Here is a 12,812-nt window from a genome sequence, read left to right as displayed (position 1 = left end):
TTGAGACTTACTTCCTCAGTGTCTGGCTTCAAGAGAGATGTGCACACATATCGAATGAACTTTTCTAGGCCATGGAAATAACATTGAAATTCTTGTTTTCGGTGGCCATATTCCTGGTTGCCAAATACTTGTATGATGGACTTATCTGATTTTGTGTATATTTTCTTAATTTTTTACCTTGTTGTGCAAAGGCAACACAATATACATCTTGACAATTCTATTTGGAGCAATCCTACAAAATGTTAACTTATGCTAGTTTAAATTGTGCATGGTTCATCCTTGTAAAAACAATCCTGGACACACACACACACACACTCTCACATACACACACTCATACACACACATGCTCATACACACTCCAAAACCTCAAGGTTTTACGGTGGGCAGAAGAAAACAGAGCGAGGGCGATTAACCTTTAACACAGTGTACAAAGACACTGCTTGTCTCGCAGCCAAAATGCCTTGAGAGCCGCCACGCACGAGATCCACTACACGCCCACACACAAATACATGAACAAATGGACTGCCAAAGGTCAATCTTTACAATGAATTTGCCATTGCTATTCTTATGGGATCCTCAGTAATGTACTATTCTTTATGTGTGGCCTTATGACCGGTTGTGACTCTTAAGTCAAATCTCTCCCTTTTTATTTAAAGCTACTCCTACAAGGAACTTTAATTTTGTTTCATTTTTCCAAGTGGTCATTTCACTGCAGCAGAGTCTAACAGTTTCCCCCGCTCAGTCCTGGTTCTGGCTCTCCCATGCCTATCTGTCCTCGAGCGCGCCCAGCAAGCGTGCTGTCCATGTTCCCAGCTCCCAGCAGATTCCTCATATTTTCTGTTGTCGACTACCTAAAATGTTTAACCTGTTTTTTGCTCTCCTTTTTAAATCATCATCCTCCATACAATTGACCTGACAGTATCTCCCCTCTAAAACTGTGGAGGGCCAGACATCGCAAATCATTGAAATTCAAGGTGGCATACCAGTTTAATGGTGCAATAGGGTTGGGATACTGTTGCAATACCAAGCAGCTGCTTATCTATTTACAGGACTATTATTCCAAATAACAACTGGTGTAACTATTAACTGATGTCTGATTGTACAATTTGATATTTTATAGATATTCTTTGTTGGACAAACCTTGAGAACATACTGAATAAAGTAAATATGTCTTATTTGTGAAAGTAGTAGTTTTAGGGACTGCTTCAGAAATGTGTATTCCCATGCTTCTTTAATAAATGATTAAATACTGACACAGTGCTTTAGGATTAATTTGACCCCATTCAATGTTTAATGTCGGTGTTCTTTCGGTAGTCAACAAACAAACATAAAGTGCCTCACACTTAAACTTGGAAAACAATATTAATTCTAATAATTTTCTGGAGGTTTTAATTGCTGGCATCAAATTGAACCCAAAGGGTAAAATATGTTAGTAAATATAAAGGTAACAGGAGGGTGAAACATTGAATCGGGTCAAAATGACCTAAATGTCTTATTTGGGTCAAAATGAAAGTACAAGGGTTAAGTGAAGTTTATAAATGATCAAGCTCGGAAGATGGGATGTGTTGCACAGCGACAAAGCCATTGTCGTTTGAAAGATAGATTCCTATCTTCCTTCACATTACTTATGTCATTATGTCTGCAGACTTGCTTGAAAACTAAACTACACATTTATATTTCTTGAAAATATTTCCTCATAATCACACCTTTTTTTAATCTCTATTTGCATTATATTTGTTCCTATCAAAATGTCATCATTTGTTTTCATCCTCATATTTCTAAACCTTGTTTTTCTAAATTATACTTGTAGCAGAGATACCAAAGTGGTCTAAAAGAAACAGCATTACGATCATACGTACGGCAGAAAAGGAAATAAAGTTCACTTTTACTTGAAAGGAATAAATGCATTTTCCTGAAATATTGGTTCTGCTTTATTTATTACAGAACATCAAACAACTGAAAGAAGGAAAACATGACCCACATTGTTCATTCTGGAGTATTTTTTTGGGTGCTCAGAATTTGATTCACTCTCGATCAATAATTGATCCTCTTACCCTAGACCAAAAACAATTTCTACCACAATCTAATGAAACTTTCACATTATATTAGTCTTGTCCTGACCAGGTTCTTTAACGGTTTGACCTTTTCAAAATGGTTGACATCCCATCCAATCAACATGATGTCATGAAAGCTGGAGACGTTATTTTCAGTGATGACACTGATGGTGACATTGTGTTTGTGCTCATCTTTAAATATGGTACTATCATGCTATTAATGCAACTGTTTCACAGCCAGGATGTATTTGACCCAGCAGCTGTAGCAATCTAAGCAAAGTTTTAGCTATTTGTGTGATAAAGGATAATGCTATGGAAGCCTTATTACACGCTGTGATTTCAATTTACTCACCACAGTTAATGTATATGGCTTAGTCTACTGTCTGTCCCCACAGATCTATCCAGAGGCTGCTATACAGAGAATAAATAGGCTTTAATCACATAGAAAGACAACAATTCACACTTGGAATAACAGATAAAGAGACCAATGACTGTGGTTACGGCAAAGAGGAGGCACTAAGCACATGGACAAAACTTATTTACACCAAAGGGCCTTTTATAAATCTGCAGTATATTCTCCAGCAATATGGTGGCGGATGCGGTTGTGAGGTTTTCTTCTTGCCGTCGCACCTCATGGCCATTGTCTCTGGGGCCAGAGATTCAAAAGTCATATCACTCTTTACTTCCAGTGATCACGTATGTACAGGTCCAACAAGGTACATAGATATGGATTCACAGCAGTTAGACAACTTTTACGGTACTTGATCTGTTTCTACAGTTAAATGAATAACTTGTACATGTAGTTTCAGACCGCATGGTTAAAGGATGTACTGCGCATCATACAGTATTTGACTATAATTCAGAAAGAAACCTGTGTAGTGTATTTTGTTTTACTCGTCAACACCAGTACACACCAGTCAACACAGTGCTTTTTGATACAACATGTTGGAGGTGCCATTATTACACTGTCACAAACTGTTCTTATTATGTAACAGATTCTATTGGCTAAATTAAAAACAGACAAAGTGATCCTAAATAAGCATTCCTAGTATGATGAAGAAAGAAAATGCCTCTATACTTATGTTAGAGATGAACGGTATCCAAAGCTGTGTTGATCCAATTTTCCGCAAACACAATCACATTCACAGTGAAACATTTAATTTTTAATAACTAACCGTAACATTATAATGAACTCAGACTGAGGGGATATCTTTACATTTGTGCATTTGTACACTTAGAACAAAGATAGTCGAGGTGAGGCAATGAGGTGGATGGAGTGTGGTGCTGTATGAGTTGTTGTTCAGTAAATGAAGCAGTTTAAAAAAATGAATACTACAAATAAAACAATGATATTAACACTGTTGACAGAGAAAAGACAATTAGCTGCCACTTTATCTTTCCCTTATTGATATATTACTCAATGTAAAGAAGAAAACTATGCATTGCCCTCCTCTAATGCCCCAGTGATTCACAACCTTTTGCTGATAGTTCCCCCGGGGTTGCTCTTTAGTCGGCATGTCCAACTCTTTTTCCTCTTCTCGAGAGCAACAATTTATTTACGACATCAACACAATGCATGTCTGTTTCTATTCTTGATATGGAATGTGCTAATGTAACATAAGGATTTGTTATTAATTGTAATTACTTACTTATCAATCATAAATATTTTGTTTCCTTTTTGGCTCTAAATGACTACATGAATTAGCAGCTTGGCAGAGTTGCAAGGCTCCATTTACTTTCATGAGTTTTGAGAGTACATTTTTTCCATAAAACCCTGAGTGGCCCAACTTTAGTGACCAGACTGTAGGTTGGGGACCACACACTGCACCCTTCATTGTTTCCTTCCCCACATGCACTTTCTCTCTCAATCTCTTCTTTAACCCCAATCTCTTGCCCTCTTCCTTCTTTCTATCCCGCTGCTGCAATTAGCTATGTGAAGTCCTTGGAAACGGCCTCTATGAAGTTGGGTGCTGACATGAGGATGGTGAATGTGCAAATGATGGAGAAGAGAGAGAAGGCCACCAGGCACAGCCGGTCCACCACCGCCGCTGCAAACTTCCACTCGCCGCAGACGGCCTCAGACCTGTCCTGGTCCCGGAACCGCTGGGCTATGTACGACACCTCCTCCAAGATGCGTTGGATCTCTGGTGGGAGGACTCCCAACCCTGGTCCAACTCCCATCCCCATGCCTCCGACACAACTGCCAACTCCTCCAGATGGCTCAGCCTCATCACTTGGGGAGCCATGGGCAAGCCCCCCGAGCGCTACCCCGGAGTCGCTAGAAGGCGGGCAGTGCGGGCCTTCTATGGGGTGGTAATTGCTAAAGTAGAGGCTCATGGAACCGTTGGAGGTGCCTGTGGTGCAAGGTGGGCCGGATGTCTGCGAGAGAGGCAGAGTGAGGCTTGGAACGGCACCCATCTCTATAGAGCCGGAGCTGGAGTGGTGCTGGGAGTTGTGACTGTACTTGTAACCAGGCCGCTTGCGCTCATCGCCAGGTTGTTTCATACGGAGAAACCAAGCACACCAGTTCAGCAGGACCACCCGAACCTGAAAGGACAGATGTCAGCGGTGTGCACACACAAAATCACACTCATATAAACATCGGTATTTGTGTTGATGATCATTATTATTATGTGATATTATCTGATTCGATAAGTTCCAGTCACTCACCCACTTGGGCATCTTGCCTCCGTGAGGGTCATGATGGTGAAACTGCAGCACAATAACTGTCACCACCACGGACATCCCGACTATCATCATGGTGCTGGCAAAGTACTGGGCTGCATAGACAACAACAACAATCCTTTTAGTTTAGCTCACAGATACATATAAGGCCACGCCCCCTCCCTTGAACTAACCCATGGTCACAGTAATTAATATGTTTCAACAAGTAAAACATTCAACTTGAATTTATTCCAAAAAAGGTTGATTTCACACATTACCATGAAAGGAAAGCAAGTCTGATCAATTTAAGCAATATGTTATATTGCCATGGGGGAGGACAGAGAGAGAGGGGGGGAGAGAGGTTCTGGTTCTAGAGGGATAACTGCTCTTTCCTAGCATGTACACACACACAAACACACACACCTACACCCCCCCCCCCCCTGTGTGTGTGTGTGTGTGTGTGTGTGTGCGTGTCTCACTGCCTAGAGATAGGGTGTACAATAATTTAAAACATAACCAGGAGACATTACAAATATACAGTTATAACTACATTTAAAATGAAATTATACTGAACAGAACTAAAAGGACCTGAGACAAATGACCTTGAAATAGAATAAAAAACAGTCTGACTAAATAACTACAATTAAATAGATGCTATGATTATCTGGTGATTAAGGGCTGATGATACAAGACATATGGCCTGATTCAAACTGGCTTTATATCTTTACATTCAAGCTCAAGCAGCTACAATAACTCACATTCAGCCACTGTGCTGTAAAGAGGCATGAGTCATTTTAACAAGGCTGCTAAAAGTGTCCCAGTTGGCCTTGTGTTGAGGTCGAGGGAAATACAAAAAGACAGATTAATTGCTCTATTGATGAAGCATTTGTCAAGTTCAGTGAGGCCAGCTATCATTGCATTGATGTCGTATTGACCATGTGCAGCCCGACCAAAACTCTCACATCACTACCCTCATATAATGTACAATATATTTCACTTTGATCAAGTGAAACTGATGTGAAACATTATATACAGGACTGCAGTTATCATTCAAAGTATGTTAAAACACTGCCCCCCCCCCCCCTCCCAAAAGTTAGATTTAATCTTGGCCTGATGAGTTCTTAGTGATAACCACAAAGTCTTTTCAACCTTCTTTCTGAGATCTTTAGCCCCAAAATCTCTTCCTTCTCTTTCCCCATACATTATTTCTTCTCCTAACTTTCTTTCCTTCATGCCAGTGGAGAATCAGACATATTACACTTCCTTATGGCCCCCCGATTTACTCAACCCCATCCATGGGTGCTCTGAATTATGTGTAGATGCGCTCAGGCTTCTCAAACTAAAGTCCAGCGAGACATCAAAATGTTTTTTTTTATATATACTTTTTTCAGAAGACCATTTGCATTATATAGAGAGGTAAACATGTAAGTAATGAATGCATGTTTTGCACAAATGGTGTTTGCTGGAAGTGCAATACATACTCAGAGGTAAAGTCCAGTTTCTCTGGTGAGATATATTTCATTGAAAAATGTATTCTTAGGCGTGCCGGTGTCACTTCCACAGGAAGGAATCACCAGGTGGTTCTACATGCATGACGACACAAACACATAAATACAACCCACCGATGAGAGGAACAGAGTCGGACGTGGCCGGCATGATCTCTGCGACCAGAAGCATGAAGACAGTGAGCGAAAGGAGCACAGTGATGCCTTGAGACCGAGAGAGAGACAGAGAACATGAGCAGGTACATGATGATGTCATCAGGGTCACTGGTGGATTAAATCATTCCTGTAATTACTTGTCAGTTACGTTCTTGCATGCATTCACGGCTTGCTGTATGATTCATGAAGACAAATATGCACGCACAAGTTTGAGTGTGCATCGCTGTTGAATTGTGTGAGCAAAGTAAATACAAATGTTGTATGTTGCTGTTGATTACTCCAAGTTTCTTTAACTTGCCAAAAGCCTGGTACTTAAAAACTTGGCGAGCATCTTCACCTTCTTTCTACCTTTCTTACATGAATTGATATTACAGTTTTCAAATGTTTTGCAAAGCAAAGTCTTTTCATCAATAACAAGTGTGTTTGTGTATGCTTAAGCCCCCCTCACCCAGAGAAATCTTTTCCCCGGAGTCTGCCGGAAGTAGAAAGACCAGCAGGGCCAAGCCAGACATCAGCACACATGGGATGAGCAAATTGAGGCCGTAATATAGCGTCCTGCGGCGCATGGTGACCGTGAACGTCACATCCGGGTAGGGCTCCTTACAGCAGTCGTAATATAGCTCATTGCGCTTGGCTGGCACCCCTACGAGAGAAGCACAACATACAGGTCAGGTCGGTTTTGTAGACTACTAAAGTAATTCAAGACTTAGTAGCGTCTTTAATGTGCTTAAACCAGGCTCGAAACTGTGCTTTATTATCTTCTCTTTGTATTGTTAGCTGAAATGTTAAGCATGCAAGAAGAACAGAAGTCAGATCAGATTTTTGATCGTTGATCTATCTCACCTTGGACTCCAACTCTGAGGATGTGGAGTGCTGCTCTCACATATGGCCTGGCTACACACCTGCCAACATGTCAAACAGTCCTACTGCACGCCATCTGGTGCCGTCTGACACCCATTTTAAGCAAACTAACCACCCCGGCGGCACCGGCACTAGAAACACCCGGCTTGGAAGGTCATCAACAAACTCTCCTCTTTCTAGCTCATCAATCAACAATTCAAATTGATAGCCCACTGGAAAATCACTTATATAAAAGACCCAAACCAACATCTCTTTTCCCTAAACCTCACCAAGTGGATGTATGACCTAAACCTACACATATTACGTTCACAGCGTTAACCACATGTTTACTGCTAGTATGATAGTAGTATAGTCATAGTTTTGATGCGCTACCCAGCGAGTTAGAAAGGGACAACAAGGAGTCCGGACCAAGAGAGAGTTTGTGTCAAGTTGGGATGGTTGAGCATCTTGACTTAAGGAGTTAAAAGATGGAGTAAACAACATTGTATTGCATGGACTTAAACAGCAGCCATATTGTTATACCCCCTGAAGAAATCTTTTCAAAAGTGTGTATCTCATCGCAGTAAACTAGAGGAATCAGTTTTAAGTTAATATATTCATATAATCAAATATACTACACATTAGTTGTGTAACTATGATTACACATCAAGTACAGTCATCAGAATATGTGTCTGTACTTGCAGCATAACAGTGCATCTCTCTCTTACCCACAAGGTCCCACTCCCCATTGGGTATGTAGTTGGATGTGTCCACATCCAGCATCTGGAGGTCCAGCAGCCAGCCGCTGTGCGTCCACGAGCCAAACTTCAAGTCACACTTTTGCACGTCGAAAGGGAACCAACGCACGTCGATGTAGCAGGTGCTCTTCAAGATGCCAGGGGGGATGTACTGGCAGTAGCCGGATGCATTCACCAGGACGTTGGTGTGGAGGGTGGCATCAAACCGCTCGTCCGCACTGGGGGGAGAATAAGAGAGAATACTGTGTGTCTTCAACAGGTTTCAACAGGTTTAGAGCTGCAGCTCCATCTCTCTGATATCTCTTTATTGCCTTTTTAGTTGTTTTTGACATGCTGCAATTACTTTGAAATAGGTTTTGTTTTTTTGTATATACGGACAAAACCGTTTTCATAGAAATGAATTCTCCACTGTTGCAACTAGCTGGAAGGAAGTATCTCCTTTCCTCTGCATTGCTACTTGTTTATGTGTTTAGTACAAACTTTTAGTTTGTTCAACCTTAGAAGAGAGAAACTCTGGGATTTTAGTTCTAGATAAAGAGGTTACTTAAACTCCTGTTAAAGTTAAGTTTAGGGGTTTCTCTCTCTCCTCCCTCTTACAGAGCCAGGCACACGGTTTCATTTCCTCAATCATTCAGTCAGTAATGCAGCGTGTAACGTCGCATATTTTAAAAAAAAGGTTTACTTGCGTTTGGAATGTAAATCTATATTAGTTAGGATATTGTATATTATTTATATAATTTGTATATATTTGTTACTCAGGAAAATGTAAAGTTACTGCAGGTTTTTCCCCCCTCACGTTTAAATATTAATAAAATTATGAGTCACCCTCGGCTCAAAATTAAACCTGGGCATGTCTTTATTTTTGCAAGTGGGAGTTTTATATATATATATATATATATATATACTCAGCTGATGTCAGCTATCACTGATGGATTATAATTCCCAAAATATCGAAGATTATATGTTAAAATATCTAATCTTGCAGTATCGAGGTGCAGCTGTAGAATAAAAATTGAACGTGAAAAAGGGAAAGTGAGTTATTTAAAAAGGATGTGTATAGTTAACGTGTTTTAACAACACTAAAGATCAAAATAAAATGTCTAACATTTTATAGCCATAGTATTTAATCCTTTAAATCACCCAAGACATTATTACTGGATCAGATTGTGAGCTTTCAATCTTGTCTCTTATGTCTATTGTTCTATGTATTTCATCTTCAGTTACCGTTTTGTTAAAAAGAGGTTAAAATGCACTCCCTTGTTGATGGCTTTTTTCATTCAACATAACTCGGAGTGAGTAAACTCTGAGTTGATGAAAAAACTCTGATCAGCTCTTCTGGAACAGCTGGAACAGCTGATCAGGGCCCATCTTAGAACAGAAAAACTATGGAAGCAAAATATATGGAAGCAAAATATAGCAAGTAGAATGCATCATTGTTCTATATTTGTGTTGGATTATCCTTTTAACTCCAACCGAGAAACTAGTGGTACTTAACTGAATGTCATCTGGATACACATGTCCCACATTTACAGTTGCATAATTGTTTCACCCAGAAGACATTTTATAGATTTTTTGCTCAGATCTGTCGACAGTCTGCATGAAGGTAACCGAATAAAAACCTTACAGGATAGTTGAGTTGTATACAAAACATGTGACATTCAGGGTAACATCATCCTATTAAAAGAAAACATCAAGTTAAAACAGTTTGGGATTTAGAAAAATGAAAAACATTTTGGTAAAATAAATACTGAAAGAAAGAAAATGAGAATTTAGCTCATCAATGTGCCAACATTAGATAGTTTTAAATTTGATTGGGGATAGAATCCCTTTGAACATCTTGAATACGGTTAAAAATAAGGAGGAGGAAACTGTCACGGGTAGCGAGGGGCAAGAGCTCATGCGCAGAGGAACAGGACTCCAGGTAAATAACAACAACTCTTTTGACTAGTGTTGTTACGAGATGTGCCGACGCTTCGAAGCGTGTGTCGAGTAATGGAGGGGGCGTTTCCTCGAAGCGCGTATCGAGGCTTGCTTCATTTAGGGGAGGAGACAAACATGATGACGTCCGAAGCCTCGCTGCCCGGCTGTACCACGTGACTGCTTCTGGAAGTGGTTCAGATTTTGCCGGGAGGTTTGACAGCAATATAAACCCCTCAGGCTCCATTCAAAATGTGGGTTGAGAGTTTGGAGAGTTTAGAGAGAGAGATAGTTTGGAGAGTTAGGAGAGTGAGGAGAGAAGGATAGGTGATAAGATGGAACTGTTGAGAAACTGTTATTTCTGAATAAAAATGAATAAAATGTCCCCTGTCCTGTACATCACTGTCCAAGTTACACAAGCATATTCAGTCCCCACTTCCTAGTTACACACGTTCACTGTCCTCTGCCTGCTTAAGCCCATGCCATTTTCCTAAAGTGACATAACACACATAACATTATTACACAACCTGCCATATCATATGATACTACCATTTTGGGAACATTTACACACACAGAATACATTCAAAACATATTTTATTATGCACATATGTGATAATTTATGTACAGAAATTATTTGGTCATACATTTTTGTAATTCATAGTCATTCCCAGATCCCAGCAGCCATAACAGACACACAAATTCAATGCATCACATTATGTGGTTCAGATACAGCTGCCTGTGATTATACACTTGGCCAGTAGGTGGTTTCATGAGCACATGAAGCTTCGAGAAATGAACCCTTTCTTATGAGGCTTCAGCTCACCATCACTACTTTTGACTGAGGCAAAAGGTTCCAGACAAAAACTCAGGTCAGCGATAGATACTAAGACAGGCAGGTACAGCGAGAAGGCTCAAGGAGAACAAGGAAGACAGAACTAAAGACAACAATCCATCAGAAGACAAGGGAAAGACAGGCACAATATATAGGGAGGAGAGGTAGGCATGAGACACTAACGAGACAAGAGTGGCTGAGGGCAGGTGCAGGGCATTAAACAATCAGAGGAACATGAGTGGCTGAGGGCAGGGGCCGGGCATTAAACAATCAAGGAGACAGAGGAGACAACGAACAGGGCGTTACAGCAACTAATCATCATCCTTTAACGATTAATCCATTCACCCTTTTATGTTATTGTTTTATGTCTCTCAAATTGTCTCATTTGATGAACAGCCTTAGGTAGTCGAACATGTTGGTAGAAATAATGAAGAAAAAAAGGGCAACCTTTCCTTCTGTGCGGCCTGGTGTTGCAAAGAATAGCAAATCCTAAAATCCATAAAAGCATTTTGAAATCCTTCTTACTTTACGATCCACACCAATTCAGAAATCAACCCCACAGACTGAACTCTAGATACATACACAACATAAGGACACACACACTACACCAATACGTGCACACACACAAATCAACACACGCACAATGCAGACCCCAGCGAGAGAGATAACGCCTGGGTGTCTGAAACATCCTGGAAACTCTTTCAGCCCTGACAAAAGAACGTGGCGTGCATCTTAACAGAATGTGTCGATGGACCCATTTTATCTGTGACTGCCTTTGCTCAAGATTGAGTGATTTACCGCTTGGCTGGGGCTTAAAGTGTGGTGATTTATTTCTCTTCTGTCTGTGTTGCTATCAGCTGTGGCTGGGGGGATGTGTGGGTCGGCCAAGGCGGAGCCGCGCGATGAATTATTAAAGCTTTGGCCTTACTTCATCTGAAGGTGTGCACATTTCCTTCAGTGCTTACATATATTAAGCATGTCCTGGACTGCGTGTGTTTATTGGAAAGGACATATCTTGAAAAAGTTATCTCTGTGCATAAAAAGGGGATATTAAGAACAATACAAGATATTTATAGTTATCTGAAAAAGATCAATTAGATTTAATTTGAGAAATGCTTTGAATTTACTGTATTGTAGCTTGCTTCAAGATATAATCATCCTGCAAACAACTGTCTCATTTAATCAGAAACATTACTTTCAGACACACATAAATACTATATTAATTGTTGGAAAATATTTCAATTTGTTTTTATTGTGTTCACATTTTAACCATTCAATATGCGTACTACTGAGCAAGTGATAGCCCTGGGAGAACGGGAGTGTTCTCGTACAACACATACACACGAGAGAGAGAGAGTACTGTCATTGTCAAAATCATTGTGTATTATGAGCACTTCATTATTTCTGATCTTTATAACAGATTTTGCAATTGTGCAGAACCTCTGGGCAAATAGAAATAGAAAATGTGCTTGTAAAGTCTGAAATCCTCCAATTGTACATGTTGTCTCAAATCTCAGGTTGCTAATTAGAGTGTAAACAATGAGCGGCGCAAGGAAACGGGAAATATTGGCCTAGATATCGACTGTCTACACCAGAACCTCTGAAATATAGCCCCTCGCCCCAGAGGCTTATCCTTTATTAGACTAGGATTGCACTGGATTGTCTCAGAGTCTTCTGGATGCTCACCTTGCACATTTTGCAGGAAAATGTATTTAGAATAAGAGGAGCCTTAGAGTTATGGAAAACATTGGGTTAGACCTCATTTACAAATTCACAGAAACATTCATTACTGTCACATCTTCTTCATGGGGGTCATTAAAAACCAAAACGCACTTTGAAAACGTGCATGCGTGTATTGTTTTTTCCCCCCAGTCTATTTATTTATTCAAGGGATCACAGAACAGTCATCACATCAGTCCATCTGTCCGTTCATTCAACCATCCGACCATCTAAATAATCCCTCTGACTAACCATTTATTCAACTAATTCCTTTTCCATCTTTCTGGTCTGTCCCAATGCTCGCTCTGTGTTGTACAGCTACTGTTACTTCTTGCAGGATTCTGTCTGTAGTTTATCTGAGCTGGAC

At 40.3% G+C, this 12,812-nt stretch overlaps 1 protein-coding gene across 1 annotated transcript in view; it reads right to left on the bottom strand.

The window, feature by feature from the left end:
* Nucleotides 1–1,918: 1,918 nt before the first annotated feature.
* LOC130209805 (neuronal acetylcholine receptor subunit alpha-7-like) overlaps nt 1,919–12,812 on the bottom strand; it is a 35,791-nt gene continuing 24,897 nt past the window's right edge. Inside the window, exons 5-9 of the mRNA XM_056439657.1 lie at nt 7,948–8,195; nt 6,828–7,022; nt 6,341–6,427; nt 4,725–4,834; nt 1,919–4,601 (exon numbers count right to left, since the gene is read on the bottom strand). Of these exons, the coding sequence (XP_056295632.1) occupies nt 3,984–4,601; nt 4,725–4,834; nt 6,341–6,427; nt 6,828–7,022; nt 7,948–8,195 (1,258 nt within the window). The 3' untranslated portion in view covers nt 1,919–3,983. The remainder of the gene's footprint in view (nt 4,602–4,724; nt 4,835–6,340; nt 6,428–6,827; nt 7,023–7,947; nt 8,196–12,812) is intronic.

The sequence above is a fragment of the Pseudoliparis swirei genome, chromosome 19, assembly GCF_029220125.1.
Source record: "Pseudoliparis swirei isolate HS2019 ecotype Mariana Trench chromosome 19, NWPU_hadal_v1, whole genome shotgun sequence".
Lineage (NCBI taxonomy): Eukaryota > Metazoa > Chordata > Actinopteri > Perciformes > Liparidae > Pseudoliparis > Pseudoliparis swirei.
This window is presented reverse-complemented; position numbering and strand designations above follow the sequence as displayed.